The sequence below is a fragment of the Hyaena hyaena genome, unplaced genomic scaffold (assembly GCF_003009895.1).
Source record: "Hyaena hyaena isolate Hyena2069 unplaced genomic scaffold, ASM300989v1 scaffold_830, whole genome shotgun sequence".
Lineage (NCBI taxonomy): Eukaryota > Metazoa > Chordata > Mammalia > Carnivora > Hyaenidae > Hyaena > Hyaena hyaena.
This window is the reverse complement of record NW_024081455.1, coordinates 242,740-264,800: the sequence shown is the minus strand read 5'-3', so window position 1 is coordinate 264,800 and position 22,061 is coordinate 242,740. Positions and strand designations below refer to the sequence as shown.

The 22,061-nt window shown below is 55.3% G+C and overlaps 2 protein-coding genes across 2 annotated transcripts in view; one reads left to right on the top strand and one right to left on the bottom strand.

Annotated features, from left to right (window-relative positions):
- Window positions 1–2,569: 2,569 nt before the first annotated feature.
- On the top strand, window positions 2,570–5,573 carry LOC120221929 (steroid 21-hydroxylase). The gene is made up of 10 exons (XM_039219608.1): window positions 2,570–2,768; window positions 2,853–2,942; window positions 3,046–3,200; window positions 3,290–3,385; window positions 3,519–3,620; window positions 3,716–3,802; window positions 3,958–4,158; window positions 4,348–4,526; window positions 4,603–4,706; window positions 4,797–5,573. Exons 1-10 carry the CDS (start codon window positions 2,570–2,572, stop codon window positions 5,060–5,062), a joined length of 1,479 nt encoding a protein of 492 aa, XP_039075539.1. The 3' UTR covers window positions 5,063–5,573.
- Window positions 5,266–22,061, bottom strand: part of TNXB (tenascin XB) — a 47,081-nt gene continuing 30,285 nt past the window's right edge. The window contains exons 20-41 of the mRNA XM_039219607.1: window positions 20,209–20,505; window positions 18,692–19,003; window positions 17,942–18,292; window positions 15,574–15,906; window positions 13,900–14,223; window positions 13,134–13,472; window positions 12,233–12,520; window positions 11,569–11,844; window positions 10,039–10,326; window positions 8,921–9,244; window positions 8,301–8,636; window positions 7,899–8,021; window positions 7,645–7,788; window positions 7,385–7,504; window positions 7,138–7,281; window positions 6,910–7,040; window positions 6,658–6,790; window positions 6,411–6,562; window positions 6,217–6,313; window positions 5,965–6,126; window positions 5,716–5,879; window positions 5,266–5,385 (exon numbers count right to left, since the gene is read on the bottom strand). Of these exons, the coding sequence (XP_039075538.1) occupies window positions 5,281–5,385; window positions 5,716–5,879; window positions 5,965–6,126; window positions 6,217–6,313; window positions 6,411–6,562; window positions 6,658–6,790; window positions 6,910–7,040; window positions 7,138–7,281; window positions 7,385–7,504; window positions 7,645–7,788; window positions 7,899–8,021; window positions 8,301–8,636; window positions 8,921–9,244; window positions 10,039–10,326; window positions 11,569–11,844; window positions 12,233–12,520; window positions 13,134–13,472; window positions 13,900–14,223; window positions 15,574–15,906; window positions 17,942–18,292; window positions 18,692–19,003; window positions 20,209–20,505 (4,943 nt within the window). The 3' untranslated portion in view covers window positions 5,266–5,280. The remainder of the gene's footprint in view (window positions 5,386–5,715; window positions 5,880–5,964; window positions 6,127–6,216; window positions 6,314–6,410; window positions 6,563–6,657; window positions 6,791–6,909; window positions 7,041–7,137; window positions 7,282–7,384; window positions 7,505–7,644; window positions 7,789–7,898; window positions 8,022–8,300; window positions 8,637–8,920; window positions 9,245–10,038; window positions 10,327–11,568; window positions 11,845–12,232; window positions 12,521–13,133; window positions 13,473–13,899; window positions 14,224–15,573; window positions 15,907–17,941; window positions 18,293–18,691; window positions 19,004–20,208; window positions 20,506–22,061) is intronic.

Below are 22,061 nucleotides of genomic sequence, written 5' to 3'. Positions count from 1 at the left end.
GTAGACTTGTGATCCATCAGCCTGCACCCTAAGGATCCAGCACCACACCGAGGCCTCCCTTCTGCTGTGCCTGTGGGGCGCTGCACTGCCCCGCTATAGCCGGTCGCTGTGGCCTCACGCAGGCCTTGTGCTCAGCTTAACACCTCAGCTCTTCTGCCTTATGAGTGGCTGTCTGGCCACACGCTTCCTGCTCTGCCCTTGTGCTCTTGGGAGTTCTAGGGTTGAGATCTGGTCTCTTGAAAGTCTGTTGATGGTTGGTCTAATGTTACTTGGCATTAGGTAGCTTTCCCAGTGTTATGCATGTTAGTGCACTGGGGAGACTGCTGTTTTACTGGGTGAACCCTTCTCACCGGCCTGCCTCGCTGTCCCCCATGTGGGGGCAGCCCTTGGGACTTCAGGGCTAACCTAGGAATCCATCTAGAGAAATTTGCCGAGATCAGTTTTGATGGAAGCTGAGTCTGTTCAGCAGCCTGCCGTTCAGTCATCCAACAGCAATTTGTGGGCCTCTCACCCCATGCCACACCTTCCCTGTGCCAGGTCCCCATCCCCCATGAAATGTGTGATGTCTGGGGGCTGAATGGTCGGTCCTGTGGGACACACAGTTGGGGCATCTGACCCAATCTGGGGGAAGTGAGGAGGGAAAGACTTCCCGCAGGAAGTGGCATCTAAGTTGGGTTCTGAAGGCTGAGGAATCAGGCAAAGAGACTGGAGGTAAACAAGGGAATTTGAGGCTGACGAAGGAGAATATAAAGGGCCCAGGACCCGGCACGTCTGGGGGCACTGCTTCATGTCACTCTTGGATTGGAGGTGGGGCGGAAGAGATAGGGCCGGCAGGGTAATCAAGTCGGTTTATGAAGGTTTGTTCACAATCATGCCAGCTTTCCAGGTCACTATTCTTTTGAATGCAGTCCCCTCCTATTCCATGCAACTTTGAGACGTTCTGGCCTTCCTCAGGATTTCAGAGGCTTCCTAGGGCTGTTGCCTCTATTGCCCTGTAGTTGCCCATCAGATCTCTCTCCCCAGAGCTAGTCAGCATGGGGTGGCATAAACCCAATTTATGAGAGTCAGGGATTCAGCTGCAGTTGTAACAAGACATAGCCTGGGTCTTGGAGGTCAACTAGGAGGAAGGGAGTAGCTATTAGTGACTGCCCGACCCTGGACATCCCACCCCTGCTTTCTGCCTCCCCGTCAGAGCCTCTTCCACCAGGAACACCAGCAGTTACCTCTTCAAGCTGGTGGGTGGCACAGCCAGTGTCTCCACGCAGGGTCTCCAGCCACATAGCCTGTGCTCTGGGTAAAGCTCAAGAAGAGAAGGTCTAACCAGTCCTGGGTGCTGGGATCAGTTTTCAGAGCCAGGGATGCGGAGCTGGGGGATGGGCACCTCCCACCCCTCAGGCAGCCCTGACCTCTCAGCACGGTCACCCCTTCGACATGCTCTCTCCCTAAGCCCTTCCTTTGAGCCCTTTGACTGTCTTCTTGCTCAAAAAAAAAGTGGTTTGGTCTGCTCTGCTTGCTCTGCTAGGTCCCCAGCCCTTATGGCAGCAGCTTCCCGGATACGGCTGGACCCCTGATCCCAGCTGTGGCTATCCGGTTCTTTCCTGGGGACTTTGGCATCTGTGGGGGGCATGTTCAGTCATGCCGGGAACCCTCCCTCACCCTGGGGCTGGACCTGTAACCTGAGGCCTCAGACCCTGAAGACAGTCCCACTATGCCTGCACCTGGGTCTCAAGCAGCTGGACGGCAGAGAGAGATGACAGGGCGGCAGACAAAGAGGAGGGAGGAGCGAAGAGTGAGGAGCTGGCCCCTCTCTTCAGCCTTTCTCTTCCTCTGTCCCTGGCCTTCCAAGGCCAGTGAGGTTCCCTTTCCTGCTCTTCATTCAGCTCCCTGAGATACTCCTGTATTTGTAGAATAATTCTTATTTTTGGCTCAAGCCAGCTCAAGTTGGTCTCTTTTCTTGCGACCAAAGAGTATATCAAGTACCTAATAAGGGCTCTAAATTGGGGGACCATATAATTCATCTTCTTCAACTTTTGAGGCTGAACTACAGCACAGTTAATAATTGCACTGGGAAGACCCAGGCAAAACAGGCCATGTGGTCACCCCATCTCAAAGTTAAAAACATGCAGGCCACTTTCAACTCATTTTGTTCCTTGGGCAATCCTGGGCAGCATATTAAGTATGGATGGCTATTGTCTCCCTGAGGCAAAGTCGGTGGCAGTAACGTGGTCCAGGGCAGGGTGGTGGGTGGAGAAGGCTCAGGCCAGAGAGTGACTATGTTTTTCTGCATGGTTGATGTCCAGCCAGAAAACCGATTCCGGCTGTGGGAGAAAGGTCAGGGTTGCGTTTCGCTTCCTTTCTTCTTGATGGATGAGAGGCTTGTTCTTTAAAATGTGGACTCCCCAAGGCCAGGAGGACTGCTGTCCTGCCAAGAATGTGTGGGCAGAACAGTGGGCAGGGACCTGAGGGAAGGAGTTCAAGGAGGCCTCAAAATAGCCCGAGCAGCAAGATGGATGAAGGGCCTCAAAAACTATAAGTGGCCGCACCAGGGCCTATGCATGGGTCTCTGGCCATGCTACTTCTTGCGCTGCTGCTGCTGACCATGCTGGCCGGCGCCTGCCTGCTGTGGGACAAGTGGAAGTACAGGAGCCTCCACCTCCCACCTCTTGCTCCTGGCTTCCTGCACCTACTGCAGCCCGACCTTCCCATCTATCTGCTTGGTCTGACTCAGAAACTCGGCCCTGTCTATAGGCTCCGCCTCGGGCTGCAAGGTGAGTCTGTTTCCTCCCTGGCCCCCCTACAGTGGGAAGGTAGGGGCCTCTCCCTGCTGACATCCTGCTTTGGCTCTCCCCCAGATGTGGTGGTGCTGAACTCTAAAAGGACCATTGAGGAGGCCATGATCAGGAGATGGGTGGACTTTGCTGGCAGACCCAAGATGCCCTCCTGTAAGCGTTGGGGCATTTCTCGAGTGAAGAAACAGGCTGGGGGAGGCAGAAAAGGTCAGGCCTGTGGCTTCCTTGGTCAGTTTGGCCCCTCCCCTACTCGCAGATAAGCTGGTATCTCAGGACCACCAGGACCTCTCACTAGGGGACTACTCCTTGCTCTGGAAGGCTCACAAGAAACTCACCCGCTCAGCCCTGCTGCTGGGCATCCGCAACTCCATGGAGCCACTGGTGGAGCAAATGACCCGGGAGTTTTGTGAGGTGAGGCTGGACTCCCACAGCCACCCTAGGTCAGCTTCACCTCTTCCCGCAGCTCCGTGGCCCACTTAGTTCCTGCTCCTTCTCCACAGCGCATGAGAGCCCAGGCCGGCACCCCTGTGGCCATCCAGAAGGAGTTCTCTTTCCTCACCTGCAGTATCATCTGTTACCTCACCTTTGGAGACAAGGTCAAGGCTCTCTTGCCCTCACATACGTGCTTGGGCCCTTCCTTAGCCCCTCCCTGGCCCTTTCTGGTCTTGAATTGAAAGGATTCCACCACCACCACCACCACCCCCTTTTTTTTTTTTTTTTTTTTGGCAGGAAGACACCTTAGTACATGTCTTTCATGACTGTGTCCACGATTTGATGAAAACCTGGGAGCACTGGTCCATTCAAATTTTGGACATAGTTCCCTTTCTCAGGGTGAGGAGTGGAGCCCAGACTCCCTGGGTCCTGGGAGAAAGGGGTGGGGGTGCAGGCTTCCTTGCCAACAGCTCCACTCATGCTCCCTGCCCCAGTTCTTCCCCAACCCAGGCCTCTGGAGGTTGAAGCAGGCCTTGGAGAAAAGGGACCGCATTGTAGAGAAGCAGCTGAAGCAGCACAAGGTGGGAACGCTGTGCGGACCCGGCTGCCCCGTAGCCCACAGCCAGGGATACCACTGCCCCGGAGCTAGGTGTCGCTCCAGTCCTGGACCCGTTGCTCTCCTGAGACCCCTCTCCCCAAGCCCGGCACTCAGGCTGGGTCGTCTTCCCCCTCACAGGACAGAATGGTGGCAGGCCAGTGGAGGGACATGACTGACTACATGCTCCAAGGGGTGGGGAAGCCAAGAGCAGAAAGGGGCCATGGACGGCTCCTTGAAGGACACGTGCATATGTCTGTGGTGGACCTTTTCATTGGTGGCACTGAGACGACGGCGACCACCCTCTCCTGGGCTGTGGCATTCTTGCTTCACCACCCTGAGGTGCACCCTGGGGACAGCCTGGCCAGGGCCATAGGAACTCAGCCCATGAGGCCCCCAGGCAGACTCTGTTCACCCAAGGGCTCTGCTGGGTTGCTTCAGGGAGGGGCCAGAGCCTGGGAGGCCGAGTGGCTGTGGGTCAGCTAGCACAGGGCTCTGGCCCCAGACACCAGGCTTGCTCCCATTTCCCAGATTCAGCAGCGACTGCAGGAGGAACTGGATCGTGAACTAGGCCCTGGGATTTCGGGCTCCCGAGTCCCGTTCAAAGACCCTGCACGGCTGCCCTTGCTCACCGCCACCATTGCTGAGGTGCTGCGCCTGCGACCCGTGGTGCCCCTGGCCTTGCCTCACCGCACCACTCGGCATAGCAGGTGACCTCCAAGAACTGAGGATGAGTGGGATGGAAAGGGGGGTCCTGACGGGTCTCTGACCCTACCCTCTCCTCAGCATCTTAGGCTACGACATCCCCGAGGGCACGGTTGTCATCCCCAACCTGCAAGGCGCCCACTTGGATGAGAACGTCTGGGAGCGGCCACACGAGTTCTGGCCGGGTGTGTGGCGGGGAGGGTGCCTGTGGCGTGGGGGCGGCAGAGGCCAGTGCCAGTGGCTAGTAAACCCTGGGCCTGTCCTTCTGCCCACAGATCGTTTCCTGGTCCCAGGCGCCAGCCCCAGAGTTCTGGCCTTTGGCTGCGGGGCACGTGTGTGCCTGGGCGAGCCGCTGGCACGCCTCGAGCTCTTTGTGGTGCTGGCACGGCTGCTCCACACCTTCACGTTGCTGCCCCCCGCGGGCCCTCTACCCTCTCTGCAACCCAGATCCCACTCTGGCGTCAACCTCACGATGCAGCCTTTCCAGGTGCGGCTACTGCCCCGGGGAACAGACGTTCTGGGGCTGGAGCAGCCCCAGTGACAGGGCAGGACGCACGCCGGACACACGCCTCAGTTTCTCCTTTTATTACTCCCGTACAAACCCCTTCCCTCCCCCCCTGTAAACATGGTGCTGTGAGATCGCTGACGGAGAAGGCTCCCTCCGGTGGCTGGATAGTGAAGGTGGCCCCTGGCTCTTCTCTCAGCGCGACCCCTCAGTGCTCGGCAGTCATACTGGGGCGCTGGAGAGGTGAGCGGTGGTCAGCCTCCCCGCACCTCTGGGGGCCGGTAGCTTCTTGGTCTCAGCTTCATTTCCGTGAAGGGCACAGAGAACTCGAAGCCCTTCCAGTAGTACCAGCTCACGCCCTGGGAGAGGAGTCGTTGAGACAGAGTCAAAGGCAGACATCCCATCCGCTCTCACCCCCTGCCTGGTTCCCAGAAGTCAATCACCCTTCCTCCCCCCACCCACTTTACGATCCTCAACGGCAAAGACTGAGGCTTAATCTGGGCTGGTCCTTCACTTCCAATAAATCGTGCTCATCTCCCCCTTCAGATAACTTGGTGAGACTGGCATTATTGTCCCATTTCACAGATAAGGGCCCTGGGGCACCAAGGGGCGCGGTAACTTGTCCTGCCACACCCCATAGGTTGGGCCCCAACCCATTCCTGGCCTGGGCTGCCTCCCAGGCCCCTCACCTGGTGGTCTACTGTGCTCCCATAGAGCCCGTTGAGGTTGGCATAGTGGCAGTTCCTATACCACCAGGCCCCACGGTACGAGACGGCACAGGAGATGAGCAAGTTGTTGGGGTCTCGATCACGGGCAGAAAAAACACTGCCGCTGTGGTAGCTCATGGAGTCCCCTGCGCAGGTGTAGAAGGAGCAGTGAGGGCCTCCCCTCCCCCCCCACACCTTCCACCTTCCACAGCCCCCAGGCCCACCCCTCACCTGCTGTGCCATGATAGCCCTCCAGATGAAGGCGGTAGTAGTCGGCAGCAGAGTCCACTCGGAAAGAGTCGTACTGTGCAAACACGGCCTCATCCCCAGCCCGCAGGTCCACACGCATGGAGTAGTCGCCGGCTTTCGTTAGGCTGTGCAGGGCCTCATTGCCTAGGGGTAGGGAGAGTGCTCTCATCAGGGTTCTGGTGCCCACAGGACGTACCCCTCTTCTCTGGTCCCCAAGCCCTGTGAGGCACTGACCCAGCCAGAACTCCCCAGAGATGTTCCCAAAGCCATGGGCATAGTCCTCCCAGTCCCTCCAGAAGTCTGTTTGTCCGTCCATGCGGCGCTGAAACACCTGGGAAGAAGGGAAGCAGGTGGAGGCACCATCAGCCGATGGCTCCTGGCTCAGCAGCCCCTGCCTTGTGCCCTTTGGGGTCCCGTCTGCCACCCACCAGCCAGCCGCCCCCGTCAGTCTCCATGTCACAAAACACATCCAGGGGCCGCTCTCGGTTGCCATTGAGGAAGATGGTGGTGGCCCTTGAGGTGCTGGCTCCGTTCTGCATCTCTTCCCCACAGTCCCGAGGGAAGGGGATCCGAAGGCCACCTGAGGAGAGGAGAATGAGGGGCCAGTCCTCTTCTCAAACTCTAGACCCCTGTTGCCTGCTCAGCCCCTGACCTTAGGTCCCAGTGCCCAAATACCGGTGGTGAAGGAGGTGGACACGGGCTGTGTGAGGCTCTCGCCCCACATTGCTCGGAGCCACACGCTGTACGGGGTGGAGGGAAAGAGGCCCAGGAGCTGGTGAGAGGTGACCCCTCCTGGGAGCAGGATCTCCTGTGGGACACACAGGGAGCAGGTCAGGGGAGAGGGAGGCAGAGCCCCACTGGCAAAGCCAGAGGAGGGGGCAGTACCTCCCGAGAGGGGAGTTGGCCAGTGAGGAGGGATGGGGGCACCTGGGTCTGTCCACCAGGCGTGTTGAAACTGAGCAGATAGCTAGTCGGCGGGACTTGGGGCTCAGTCCAAGTGAGCAGGGCCGTGCGGGGGGTCACTTCCTTGGCCTCCAAGTCTTTGGGGGCCTCCAACCCTGGGAGAGGAAGGTGGGAATGGAAGATGGAGATGAGGCCCATCCTAGCTCCCCTGAACCTTCCCTCCCCCTGTTGTGCACACCTCACAGGCCGTACCTGTGGTGAAGGTGATGCTGGCCGGGGAGGTGAAGTTGGGGCCGCGAAGACCACGTACGGTCACCGTGTAGTTGGTGTGGAGCACAAGGCCACCCAGAGGGTAGTCCACAGCACTGCCAGAGGCTGAGGCCTGCAGAGGGGGGGCTGGGAGAGGGGGTAAGCATCAGCATCTGCCCCCGTTGTGCCCTGCCGGGGCCTCTCTCCCCTCCCTGAAGGAGTCTTCTCCAGAGGCCTCAGCCATGCTCACCCCCGGGGGCTGTGACACGGACATCATATGTGTCCACAGGGGCCTGGGGGGGCTTCCAGTGCAGCAGAGCGGATCCCTCCGTCAAGTTCAGTGCACGAAGCTGGGTGGGGCCGTCAGGAACTAGAAGAAGGGAGGGGGCTCAGAGCTGTCCCTACTCCTCTCCCCACCTCTCACCTTCCCAACTCCAGCTGGCCTCACCCCCCTTTCCCTTCCCCATTCATTCTCCCCCTACCTCCTGCCCAGGTCCCAGTCCATCCTACCTGTGGTGAGGAAGCCTGTGAGTGGCTCACTCTCCTCAAAGCCACGGACGGAGACCACTGTCACCTCGTAGTGAGAGCCTGGAATCAGCCCCTTGAGTTTCTGGGTCCGGGCTCGGCCATCCACCTGCACGCTCTGTGGCTCCCCTACAAACATGTTGGGCTTGGGAGTTTGCCCAGGGAATCAAGGAAGAGCTGCAGGGCGAGTGGAGCAGGAGAAATGAGGGCAGATGAGGACACGGGTAAAAGGGTATCACCTCCGTCTGCCAGCTGGTAGGAAACTTTGAAGCTGTCCACTCTGGATGGTGGAGGCGTCCAGCTGACCTGGGCCGAAGTTTCCCCGATTTCGCTGAACTGAAGGTCACGGGGGCTTTCCAGAACTGAGGGGGTGTGTGCCAAGGAGCAGCGGTGAGGGCAAGAGAAGGGGGCCTCTGGCCCCAGGGTCCTCACCCCTTCTTCCAGGGCCCCAGTGGCTCCAGACCTGCTCACCACCACCCTTTCCTCTAGATCTAGAAAAGGAAGTCTCTGTAGATTCCTCCAAGCCTTCCACCACTCACTGACTTTCCCTCTGGCTGAGGCACCAGGTCCCACCCTACAAAGTACAAAGACCCCCTCCTCCTTTGGGGCAGCACATGAACGTGCCCAACGTGGGGCCTTACCTGGGCTGAGGGTGCGGGCCGTGCCCTGGATGCTGTCGGCCTTGTGGGGCCCGCGCAGCCCATACAATGTAAGGCTGTATAGGGTCCCTGGACGCAGGTCCCGTAGCACTGCTGAGCGTCGTGTCCCCGGTACTATCAGCTCCCGCTGCAGCAGGGGACGCAGGTGGGGCTCCAGAGTGCTTGGTGATGGGACCCCAAAGCGGAGCAGGAAGGAGTCAAAGGCCCCAGATGGGGCCTCCCAGTTGAGCCGCAGCGAACTGGTGGTCACATCAGTCACCGACAGCTGGGACAGGCGGGGCCCTGGCTCCCCTGAGGCCTGACCAGCAGGAGCAGGCCCTGCACAGAGCATGTGGGAGACAGAAGCACACCGCCTCAGTGGGCTGGGCAGCTCTCCTCTACCACCCTACCATAGACCCTAGTTTCCATGTGAAATGGAGCTAATAAGGGGCTGGCACTCACAGTGAGCACGCGTGTGTAGAGCAAAAGACTGCTAGTGCACCCCTGCCTCCCTCTATAGTACCCTGCTTATGTGTCACCACCTCTGGGCACCCCCTTTAGCCCTTTCCGTCCCAGACTAGAGGTGGGGGAGGCCTAGATACAGGGCCCTCAACCGGCGGTACCTGTGATGCCCTCAGCTGAGATGGGCCCCAAGCGCTTCCCTTCATGGAGGCCATAGAGGAAGAACTTGTAGGAGGTGCTGGGCTCCAGGCCAGACACCAGGACCTTGTTCTGGTTGCCATCCACGAGCAAGGCCTGGGGCTGCCCATCTGTGTCCTGATACTGGACCACGAAGGAGTCAAAGGGGCCCTGAGCCACACTCCACGAGAGGTGCATGGAGTCCGGGGTTATGTTGCTCACTGCCAGTGTCCTTAGCTGGGGCCCTTCAGGGCGCTGAGGGGCCTCTGTGGCTGGGTGCCAGGGGGCTGGCGTGTCCACTTCCGGGGCTGTGTGCGAGAAACCCAGGGAAGACGCTGAGCAGGGGGTGACCGAGGCTCTTCTAGCATCTTCCTTCTCTTGAATCTGTCATTTCCCTGCCTTGGCACTGATTCCTGCCACCCGTGGGCCTCTCTGAGAGCCAGCACTGTGGCCCCATGAGCCTTCTGTTGGCTCCCTTGCTGTGGCTGAGGCAGGCACGTGTTCCCCCTTTTCCACCTCCATGTCTTCTTGTGCCTCAAGACGTCTGCACAGCCTGCTCCCTCCTCACCCTCCCTGGGTGCCTAGGCTGATGGCCTGAGGTGGGAATAGCTGGTCACTCCCTGAGCTCGGGACACAAGGTCCTCCTGAGAAAAGCAGAGGATGCAGCTGGCTGGTGAGCCAGAAGCGCAAATCACACCCTCCGGGTCAGGCCCAAGTGCCCCATCCCCCTGACCTGAGCGGGGGTGTTAGTAACTGCTCCATCACAGCAGCCACTTCTACGGGTGGCTGTGTCTCTTGCCTATTTTCCATTCCAGTTATTTTCCATTTGACAAAAAGTGCTCCTGACTCATCCACGGGAGGGGTCTGCCCCTATCTGGCAAGGCCGCCCCGCGGGGCGGTGAGAGCTGCTTCAGTAGAGCGATGGGACACAGCTGGCGGCGCTGGGCAGGGCGGGGGCTGGGACCCTGGGCACTGCTGCCAGGGCCTTTCCTCACGCTTGCCCTGGTTCCAGTTTTTGATGGGCTCCTTGGTCCCCATCAGAGCTGGTCCCACTGTGCCATTCCCCCAGAGCCCTGGGCAGGCCCCAGGGCCTCCTGCTCACCTGTCACTCCCAGGATGGAGATGGGGCCCAGGCGCTGTCCTCCGTGGATGCCATAGAGCAGAAACTTGTATTTCCTGCCAGGCTCCAGGCCCTCTATGGTGACTTCCCGCTGGTCTTGGGCCGCGGGCACTGCCCGGGGCTGCCCAGCTGTGTCCCGGTACTGGACCACAAAGGAATCAAAGAGGCCTTGGGCCACTGTCCATGAGAGGTGCAGGGAGTCTGGGGTCTCATCTGTCACTGTCAGCTCCCCCAGGCGGGGTGGGCGCTGCTGCTCCTTCTTCAGGGGAGCTGTGGGGAGTGGGAGGAAAAACTCTTGGTCAAGAGATGTCTTTATTCCACCCCTGGCAACTTCGGGGGGGGGGCATGAGGGTCTAGGAAAGGGTCCCTGCAGTGCAGCTGCAGTCTGCCCAAAGGAAGGAGAGTGAGCAGCTTGATCTCTCCTCTGGAGGCCACAGCACAAACTCCTTCCTGCCCCCACTCCCTCCTTGCCGCGGTCAGGGTGCAGTAAATGCATAAAAGATCACCTTGTGAGGTAGGATGCCTGAGGGTGTAGAAAAGGGCCTCAGTTTCTCCCTGACTCCTAGCCCCCTCAGTGGGGATGTGGCTGGAGCTGAAAAAGGCTCACAGAGGGTGTCTGGGTTGTCAGGGAGGTACCGTTAAATACTAAGGGCCGGGCTGGGCAACCAGACAAGCTCATGGGCTCCCAGAGCTTGGCCAGGACATTCCCCTCTCTTGCTATCAGCCTGGGCCATCCTTCTAGCTCCTTCCCCAGCCCTGCACTAACACCACTGGACCAGGACAGCCAGGTGGGATGGTACTGGGAGTACAAAGGGCAGAGCAGAACACAGAAGAGACCTGCTCAGGTGGGGCTGGGTATTGGATGATGGGGTCAGGGGAGAAGCCTGTACTCACTCCCTATAGTGAGGGTTTGGGGAAGAGAATTATGCAGTGTGACTGTCCAGGCCCCAAACGACCCTGTGCCCCATCCCTGGCTGGCCAGGGTGACTCATGGTCCTGGGAATGGAGTAAGGGTCAGTGACCCACTTCCACTCTTCCTCAGGGGGCTGAGTAATGGGCACAATGACACCAGATTTTTTCCATAGTCTTTTTGCAGCCAAAACCTTCCATATTTTCCACTCCTTGTCTCTGTTGGGACAGAGGGAGGAGGTTGTGAACATTTATTAATGTGGCAATAGTATTTATTATTCATAAGCATAAAGCAGGTGCAGAAAATCAGGTTCAAGGGAAAGAAGTGGCTTGTCAATGGCCACAAAACTGGCAACTGTAATTTGAACACAGGTCTACTTGGCTCCAAAGACTGGATTCTCTTTATTACATCAGCAGTCGGTGAATGAAGGAAATAATGCATGTAAAATACTTAGAATATGACCCAGTAAATGTTTGCTTTGGTGTTATAAAGGCTGAAGGCAAGAGAATTAAACTTCATGGATAGGCTTGGGTTCAGGGCAGCTCTCAGGGCTTGGATAGGAGGTAGCTCTAGAAAAGGTGAGGTGCAGGGCTGGGACTCACCTGTGCTGCCATCAGCAGAGACGGGGCCCAGCCGCTTCCTGCCGGCCAGCCCATAGAGCAGGAACTTGTATTTCCTACTGGGCTCCAGGCCGGGGATGGTGACCTCACGCTGGTCTGCGGCCACAGGCACCACCCGGGGCTGCCCATCCCTGTCCTTGTACTGGACCACGAAGGAGTCAAATTCACCCTCAGGGACGGTCCACGAGAGGCTCGCAGAGTCCGAGGTCAGGTCTGTCACTGTCAGCTCCCCCAGGCGGAGAGGTTTCGTGTCTGGGACTGGAGAAGAGAGAGAGGTGTGTGGAGACTGACAGAAATGGTGACAGAGGCAGATAGAGTTTCCTCAGGGTGCTAGGGCTGTGGGAGATGGTTCCTGGAGCTGGGGGGAGAGGGGGTTGGCCACATGTCAGGAAGTGGGGAGGCAGAGGAATAGGGATAAAAGATGCGTCAAGGAAGAAAGCAGTGTCCCTCAGATTGTAGGAAGAGTAGGGAGAAGGATGAGAATGAGGGATAAGAGGGGAGCCCTGGACCTGGATTTCACTGGACTCAGTGAATAAATAGATCTGGAGTGCAGAACACTGAAACAAGGAATTCTAATGGTCGCCACAAGGGGGCGAAGGACACCGGGAAGGCTCCAGCGCCAAAGGTGGTTTTGGCCTTCACTCACAGGTCTTTGCATCTGCAGCCACAGGACCATGCCTCTTCTCATCCTGGAGTCCGAAGAGTAGGAACTTGTACTTGCGGGCGGGGTCCAGACCCGGAATGGTGATTTCACGGAGGTGTCCACCCACAGTCACTGCCTGGGGCCGCCCCTGCACATCCTTGTACTGGACCAGGAAGGAGTCGAAGAGGCCCTGGGCCACCGTCCATGAGAGGTGCACTGTGTCAGAGGTCACGGCTACCACAGCCAGCTCCCCTAGGCGAGGTTCCACAGGGGGCTCTGTGGGCAGAGAGGCTGGAACAGAGCAGAGGAGGCTGAGAGGTCACAGCCAGGACCCTTCGAAGGAGAGAGAGGGAGTGCCTTGCCCAGGCTATGAAATGAATGTTTTGTAGCAAGTACTTCTAGAGTGCTTAATGCGTCCTAGGCATTGCCAGATACTCTGCCAGTTCACAGAGTATCCTCACACAACAAAGTGGGGGCCAGTATTATTATCATGCCCATTTTGTGTGGATCTGCAGCACAGAGAAATTAAGAAATGTTTGTGAATTCACACAATCAGGATCTTCAGAGCAGGATTTAAACCCAGAGAACCTAGTTCTGCAGCAACATTCTAGGTCACTAAAATGCCCAGTCAGGGAGCTTGAGGATACCATATATGAAAAATTAAGCAAGTTTGAGGTTCCATATTAGGGAATACAGGTAAACTTATGAGGACCAGGGTACATGCCTATTGACCCTAAATACAGTCACTATCGTCCTCATTCAATTAAAGCCTGAGGCAAGATCACCAGCACCATATTAGGAAAGAGAGGGGCCTATAACCATTTGTGAGTGCTGATCTCCAATGGGAGAAATCAAAAGAGCAAAGAAAGGATATCTTGGGGTCAAGACCCCAGCTCTCACTCACCGGTCACGCCCACGGTGGACACGGGGCCCCAGCGCTGCCCCCTGTGCAGGCCATACAGGTGCATCTTGTACTTGCGCCCCGGCTCCAGGCCCCCGACGGTGACCTCACTCTCCTCACCCCTGACACGCACCACCTGGGGCCGCCCTTCCCTGTCCTTGTACTGGACAGTGAAGGAGTCGAAGTGGCCCTGGGGGACGGTCCACGAGAGGCTCAGCGAGTCTGGGGAGGATCCTGTGACTGTCAACTCCCCCAGCAGGGGCTCCTCGGGGGTCTCTGGGGCCTCCGTGCCGGGCTCTGTGGGGCTGGGGGTCTCCTCCACCTCGGTGGGGGCTGGGGTCTCTTCCTCTGCAGCTGAGAAAGAGAGACACAGAGAGGGTGATGCAGGACCCTCCGATGTTCTCAGATCTTAGGAGAAGAATGGAGCACTGTGACCATGTCTGAGGGCCCCAAATTCAGTTCAGAGAAACCCACCCTTGGGGCTGGGTGGACTTGCTCAGCTGACCTCTCACAAACATGCTGGGGAGGCTCCAGGACCAGCTGTGGGGAACCCTGGACAGCCACCAGCACAGCTCATGGGGCCCCTTCTCTGCCCAGGAGGACCCCTTGGTCCCCAGGGAGTCCCAGAGGAGGCACAAAGGCCACCATGGCTCAGCCTCCAGCTAAGGGACCTCCTGGTAAGGGTAAGTGGTAAGGGACCACTCAACCCATCACCTGAGAGAGGTGATCCCCGGCTGGCCCCACCCTGGGGCTTCCACCATCCACTCACCCGTCACCCCAAAGGCAGAGACAGGGCCCACACGCTGGCCACCGTGGAAGCCATACAGGTTCATCTTGTACTTGTGGTCAGGTTCCAGGCCTGAAATGGTGACCTGGTCCTCATTCCCTGGCACCCTCACCGCCTTGGGCTGCCCATCCCCGTTCTTGTACTGGACCAGGAAGTGGTCAAACTGGCCCTCGGGGACAGTCCAGGAGAGGTGCAGGGAGTCAGGGGTGGCGTCTGTCACTGCCAGCTGCCCCAGGCGCGGCTTGATGGGAGGCTCAGGTGCCATGGTGGACAGGGCTTGGGTGGTCATAGCTTCATATTCTGGAGCTGCACAGAGACACACAGGGACAGGTGAGGATGGGCAGGCAGGTCAGCGTATAAGTGGGTGTATGACAAACATGAGGAACACAGCGTTGCCGGCCACAGTGGCTCTAACTCATCTACTCTTCCCAGTCCCTTAATGTTGGCCTTATTGACCCCTTACCCTCATCTCACCTTGCCCTCACCCACCCCTACCCACAGCCCGCCACCTCTCCCACTTTCTCCAGCACCCACCTCCCCTGCACACTGTGCCCTGGGCCTCCCTCCATGGGGGCGTCTCCTTGACGTCTCACTCCCTTTGGCTCATGTCTTTGCTCCCAAACAGCTCAGAGCCCCTTCCCCCAACTGGAAGCCTGGAATCTTCCTAGATGTGTTCCTGTCCCCAGCTGCCATCAGACTCAAGAGTGTGCAACTCACTCCTAAGTTCCTCCTGGTCTCCTCACTCCTCACACCTGCATCCCACCAGCCTGGCTTGCCTTACCCAGCCCCCCAATGCCATTGCTTCGCACTTGAGTCACCACGTCCCTACTGGGTTTCCTGCTCCCCGTCCCATCTGTTCCATCACAGGGGACCAGGATGAGCCTTTCAGTGCGCCTCTGATGGTGTCAGCCTTAGCTAACTGTGCAACAAACCTCTCTATCCCCGGGAGAAATTCCTGGCTTCTGAGCTGCCGCTACCACTCTCCTCCATCTCAAGACTCTCCCCAACTCAGGATCTCACACAAAAATCCTCTCGGTCCCTCTCATCGGCCATGATGTTCCTAGTTTCTAGGCCTTGGCACCAGCTGTGACATGGATCTGACTCTAACACTGTCACCAAGCTAATGCCTGCCCAACCTCGGTTCTCAGCTGTCCCATGGACACCCGTGGGCAGGCCAGCTTAGGCGAGCTGCCCAGTCTGGCCTGGCCCTGGGGCTTCCTGTCATACATACATCCCTGTTGCCTGGCTGCTGGCTCACAGCCTGTCTCCCTGTGCTTGGAAGCCCCATTATGATAAGAACTTGTCTCTCTGCCATGGTCAGGTTTCCCCTAGTGAACTCCCACAGTGCCTGGCTCAGGGCACCCAATCTCATTGACCCATGGGAATCCTAAGTCTGGTAATACCCCAACCATGAGGCCAGAGGTGTCTTGGTCAGGATGCTGCATCCTGAGCACCCTCTGTCTTCCCCCCCACAGCCTCCGGTGAACTCTAGAGAGGCTGAGCCTCTGGGAGGGATCAGGGATGCAAGTGCAATTCTGTCCAACAAATTCTAGGAGAGCATCCAATTCCTTTGTTGTGAGGAGTTTTGCTACTCAAAGTGTGGTCCTCGCTTGGAGGGCCTTCTTTCCCACCAGTCGCACTGTCGCTCTCACTCACCGGTCACGCCCACGGTGGACACGGGGCCCCAGCGCTGCCCCCTGTGCAGGCCATACAGGTGCATCTTGTACTTGCGCCCCGGCTCCAGGCCCCCGACGGTGACCTCACTCTCCTCACCCCTGACACGCACCACCTGGGGCCGCCCTTCCCTGTCCTTGTACTGGACAGTGAAGGAGTCAAAGTGGCCCTGGGGGACGGTCCACGAGAGGCTCAGCGAGTCTGGGGAGGATCCTGTGACTGTCAACTCCCCCAGCAGGGGCTCCTCGGGGGTCTCTGGGGCCTCCGTGCTGGGCTCTGTGGGGCTGGGGGTCTCCTCCACAACCTCCTGAGGTGCTGAGAGAAGACAGGGGGATGGGGGCTTAGTTGTCAGCTTCTCTGCTGCAAGTGCCGAATGGGACAAGTGCATTCAGCAATGACTCCTCCAGGTGAGGAAGAGAGGCTGGAGAGCCTTTGGATTAGGCAGCTAGTAACTGGTTGATGGAGAGTGCTGAGACAGGCCCAAGCCCCATCACACACGGACTGGCAGGCACCATAAACATTAAGAAGGTCATTCGGATGTGTGTCAGAAGCCAAAGTAATTCTCATTTCCTTTGACCCAATAATCCCACTTCTGGGCAGCTATCCTAAGAAAATTATGAAAAAGCAGGAAAAAGTTGTGTCATGGGGGTCCATTATGAGATTATTCATAACAGTAAGATGTCTCAGGGACCCAAATGGCCCACAGAAGATGATTAATTTTGTTGTGGCACTTTTACCATGAAGCATCAAATAACCATTAAAATGATGAGTAATGCAGGTTGTGCAGCCGCAAAATAAATGCTCAGGATATAACCAAAGTGCAAAAACAAAGGACGAGCCAAGAATCATATGACCACTCTGCAACGTGGAAACATTCACTGCACGTGAAATGCAGACAGAGGATGTGTTATTGACATTGTTATTAATGGCAGTTATTGGGTCAAAAGGTTCAGGTGAGAGAGTTCTTTCCCTATTTTTCCATATTCCATATCTACATATTCCAGAATGTTGATACTCATTTCACCAGAAAAATGTAGACTTAGAAAGAAACCCTGGACTACAAAAATGATCACCCGACGGTGGGTGTGGAGAAGGGCCATGGGTCCCTTACCCTGCTCTCCTTACTTTGTGTATGCTTGTGATTTGCTGTGACAGAGGGCAATAAAACTGACCAGTGGATCAAAGCTTTCCTTCAAGGTGGGAGCTGTTCTCACATCCAGTTTCCAGTCATTCCCATTCTCCCGCTCCTGCCACATTCCTTAGAAGGCATGTAGAAAAAGAGGCCCAGCCCCCAGGAGAGAGAGAGGCTGTGTGAAATCGTTCCTCTGTCTGGAGTATTCTCAGGAGAGGACAGTGAGCCTCCCGGAGCCGCTCACTGGGTGTCATAGAGGCGGTGAGCCCCACAGCCACGGAGAGGCCCTCACAGGGGGCTATCCCCGGTGTCGGCAGAGGATCTCTGTGAAGTGCTCTCACCAGGCATCAGCATTGGGCTCACACTGATTTAGAAAAGCCACCCTGACTGCTCTTTTAGAATTTAATTCACCTTGTGATTTGCCCCCCTAATTTCTTAGTGGCTAGAAATAATTTTTCAAAATTAGGAATGAAGTTAAGTGTGAGAGCGCTGGGGAGGAGATGGAAAGAACACAAGGGAGGAGAAGATATTATGTTTAAAGGAAATATTCCCTGACTATAAAAGAAATGCTCATTATTTAAGAAAATTTGGGCAACACAGAATAGAATAAAGCAAGAAAAGGTCTGGAACATTCTATCCTACCCCACAAACCATGCATCCTGTGAGATGTGTTTCTTTCCAGGTTTCTTGTCATGCTTTGCCATTTCTCAGTGGCTGTGATTAGCATCCTTACAAAATTTGGGGGCTCCCTTTTCAATGTAATATTATCAAGTAGCTGTCTTATGTCAAAACATTTCAGTGATGGCTCATCTTATAGATGTTGCCTAAGTATTTAATCATCCCAATGTGATTGGATGTTGTCCTGTTTCTTTCTTTCTTGTGTGCATGTGTGCATGCATGCATATGTGTACGTGCAAGTGCACGGGCACGCGCATGTGTGTATGCATGCTTGGCCCGTGTCTGACACACTGCATTCTTAGAGGTGCCCAGTGGCTGACCATCATGTAGGTCATGCTAGTGTATATAATGAGGCTTCAGGTCAGCAAATCCCACACTGCTAAGCACAGGCCACAGCCCAGGGCCATGGAGGAAAGGCATGAAATGGAGGCCGAGGCTTGGATCCTTAAGGACCAGCAAAAGAGCAGAACGATCATCCAGGTTACTACTGAGAAAAGGTAGTTCTCCCTGAAAACCTCTGATCCCTGCCCCATCACTCACCGGTCACGCCCACAGTGGACACGGGGCCCCAGCGCTGCCCCCTGTGCAGGCCATACAGGTGCATCTTGTACTTGTGTCCCGGCTCCAGGCCCCCGATGGTGACCTCACTCTCCTCACCCCTGACACGCACCACCTGGGGCCGCCCTTCCCTGTCCTTGTACTGGACAGTTAAGGAGTCTAAGTGGCCCTGGGGGACGGTCCACGAGAGGCTCAGCGAGTCTGGGGAGGATCCTGTGACTGTCAACTCCCCCAGCAGGGGCTCCTCGGGGGTCTCTGGGGCCTCCGTGCTGGGCTCTGTGGGGCTGGGGGTCTCCTCCACCTCGGTGGGGGCTGGGGTCTCTTCCTCTGCAGCTGAGAAAAAGAGACACAGAGAAGATGAGGCAGGACCCCCTGATGTTCTCAGATCTTAGGAGAAGAATGGAGCACTGTGACCATGTCTGAGGGCCCCAAATTCAGTTCAGAGAAACCCACCCTTGGGGCTGGGTGGACTTGCTCAGCTGACCTCTCACAAACATGCTGGGGAGGCTCCAGGACCAGCTGTGGGGAACCCTGGACAGCCACCAGCACAGCTCATGGGGCCCCTTCTCTGCCCAGGAGGACCCTTTGGTCCCCAGGGAGTCCCAGGGGGAGGCACAAAGGCCACCATGGCTCAGCCTCCAGCTAAGGGACCTCCTGCACCCCACTCATCCATCACCTGAGAGAGGTGATCCCCCAGCTGGCCCCACCCCGGGGCTTCCACCATCCACTCACCTGTCACCCCAAAGGCAGAGACAGGGCCCACACGCTGGCCACCGTGGAAGCCATACAGGTTCATCTTGTACTTGTGGTCAGGTTCCAGGCCTGAGATGGTGACCTGGTCCTCATTCCCTGACACCCTCACTGCCTTGGGCTGCCCATCCCCTTTCTTGTACTGGACCAGGAAGTGGTCAAACTGGCCCTCGGGGACAGTCCAGGAGAGGTGCAGGGAGTCGGGGGTGGCATCTGTCACTGCCAGCTGCCCCAGGCGCGGCTTGATGGGAGGCTTGGGAGTCGTGCTGGGTGATTCTGTTGGAGCTGGCATTTCTTGGTCCTTTCCTGGGGCTGGATCAGGAGACAAAGAGAATGTGTGGGAATACTTTGTGTGTTCCCTTCTCATAAAGAATACTTGGATTCCTCCCAGGCACGCCAAGGCCCCATAGCCTAGATGCTAGCTCCCCAGGGTTAAGACATCATTTCCCTGGTTTGAATGTTCAGTAGCCAACAGACAGAGCATACTCTTGTGGTGACAACATGGTGGTAGGATGGGACTGCCATGATACTCAACATGTTCATGCATTGAACCCTTGGGACCTGCAGAGCAAGTCTGTGCATCAGAACGGAACTAAGGCTTTATAACACCAGCAAGGATAGCAGGTATGTCACATCAGAAGGTCTATCTACTCCGGTTTGGAAATTCTACTTTGTGAGTATTTTCTTTTAATACCTCCTTTGATTTAGAAGCCTTCTGAGCATTTTTACAGAGGAATTTAGATTTCACAGTTGAGGCCAAAGAGATGAGACCACATGAGATCATCTTTGCAATTGAGTTGTTTTGAACCTTGTATTAGCTCTCTCAGTAATTTACAGTACAGATGACCCATCATGCCTTCAGATTTCTTTCATCTTTTCTGTTCTGCATAGAGTTTCATTCTTCCTTACTAGCGGAATTACAAAATCATCTTGTTTCCTATCTGTTCTGTTTGGGAACTGGGTCATAAGGATTGAAGGGTAATAGCTCCAAAGAACTTAACAAAAGCAACAAATAACCCTGTTAGTGAGTAATGAATTAAGGGAAGTGTCTTGTGAAGTTACACATGTGACTGATACTAACCATCCAAGTGATAGCATCCATGTTAGCAGGATTCTAATATTATGAGAGTTCATTCTGAGAATTTTCAGAAACTAATTTTCTCCCCTTCCTTCATTACAGATGAAGAAAAGGAGGCATCGAGACATTGAGTGACTCAAGATCTTGAGGTCACATAGCTTGAATAGGCTGAAGCTTCAAACCCAGGTCTTCCTGAGTCTATGTTATTTCCCTGGTGTCCCGCCTCTTCAAGGACCAAAAAGTCTGTATGTTGGGGCACCTGGGCTGGCTCAGTCAGTAGAGTGAGCAGCTCATGATTGTGGAGTTGTGAGTTTGGGAGGCTCAGTCTCAGGCACAGTGGGACAAAAATACCTGAATACTGACAGTGAAAGAGAATTGGAGTCCAGCTAGGGCAGGGCCCAGTGTTTTATTGCACACTCACCAGTTAAGCCCACTGTGGAGACAGGGCCCACACGCTGGCCACCGTGGAAGCCATACAGGTTCATCTTATACTTGTGGTCTGGTTCTAAGCCTGAGATGGTGACCTGGTCCTCATTCCCTGGCACCCTCACCGCCTTGGGCTGCCCATCCCCGTTCTTGTACTGGACCAGGAAGTGGTCAAACTGGCCCTCGGGGACAGTCCAGGAGAGGTGCAAGGAGTCGGGTGTGGCATCCGTCACTGCCAGCTCTCCCAAGTGTGGCTTCAGAAGGGTGTGGGCAGGTGGCTCCTCTTCAGGATCTGGGAATAGATGCAAACAGAACCTTTCCTATTGGTGGAAGTAGTCGAGGTCCTGGCTTTCCTGGATTCAGACCAGAAGGCGGGCCACCTCTGTAAGCCTAACTTGAGATCCATTTCAGCTTATCATCTAAGTCTTCTCGTGGTCTCCTTATGGTTTGCCAAACTTGCTAGGCAGTCTCCTACCTCAGGGCCTTCACGCCTACTATCCCCTTTGCATGAATGTTCTGACCCCAGGTGCCTGCATGGCTCATGTCCACACTTCCTTTAACTCTTTGTTCAAATGTCACCTCTTCAGGGCCGATCCTGACCACCCTATTTAAAATTCCAATTCTCCCAATTGCAACGTATCCTCCATTTTTTGGAGCTGATCCCAGCAACAAATTGCAAAACAACACTTACAAGATAATCAGGAAACTAACACTACCTACATACTTAACGATATTAATGAATGCTCATTTTCAAAGGAACAATAATGGTGTGGCTTTTTTTAGTCTTAAAATTTTTTTTATTTTAGACTTAAAAATTTTTTTAATGTTTATTTATTTTTGAGAGAGAGAGAGAGAGTGAGCGGGGGAGGGGCAGAGAGAGAGGGAAACACAGAATCCAAAGCAGGCTCCAGGCTCGAGCTGTCAGCACAGACACCGACACAGAGCTCATACCCACAGACCGTGAGATCATAACCTGAGCCAAAGTTGGACTGAGCAAACAAGGCGCCCCTATTTTTGGTCTTTTTAAAAAAAGTAATACACTTAAATATGAAGCAATGAAGTATAGAGTGTCTGGGATGAGCTTACAACAGTATATGCATGCATTGGAATACTATTTGGATAAAAGGAATGAAGTACACCTATAGGTTACAACATGGATGAACCTCAAAAACATGCTTAGTGAAAGAGGCCAGACACAGAAGGACACATATTGTATGATACTGTCTGTATATGTCTAGAAAAGGCAAATCTACAGAAATAGAAAGTCAATTAGTGGCGGCCTAGATTTGCACACCAGTTTCCTTCTTGGAGCGATGGAAAGTTCAAAAATTAGATAGTGCTGATGGTGCACAACTCTGTAAATACACTAAAAATCATTAAACTGTATACTTAAAACAGGCAAATTTTATGGCATGTAAATTATATCTCAATTAAACTGCTAATAAAGAACATATTCTGGTGGGAGGAGGGCAGAAAGTGAGCAAATTGAGACAGGCTGGCCAGGAGGTAATATTAGGAAGGCAGTGGACACATAAGATTTCATTATGCTCTTCTTTATCTGTGTGTAAGCTAGAATCATGTATAATAAATATTTGCTGAAAGAATGAATGAATACTTCATGGCATTTGTTTCAACCACACACAAGAAAAAGATCTTTCCAGAGTTCCCTCGCAGAGCACAGCCACAAATAGGTCAGTCTATCACTACCTCAAAGGCTTCCACACCAGGCCTCAGGCACTCGTGCTTCCAGACACCACTTCACTTTCCTGAGATGTTACTAGACGAAGGGTGTGTTAGGTGGGGTTTAAGGATTCTGGTTCTCCAGTGTAGGACACCCTGGATTCCCTA

Coding starts and splice junctions, on each gene's coding strand:
- LOC120221929 (XM_039219608.1), top strand. CDS start 2,570: ATGCTACTTCTTGCGCTGCTGCTGCTGACCATGCTGGCCGGCGCCTGC. Junction 3,201..3,289: donor TGACCCGGGAGTTTTGTGAG/GTGAGGCTGGAC, acceptor CCTTCTCCACAG/CGCATGAGAGCCCAGGCCGG. Junction 4,707..4,796: donor GCCACACGAGTTCTGGCCGG/GTGTGTGGCGGG, acceptor TTCTGCCCACAG/ATCGTTTCCTGGTCCCAGGC.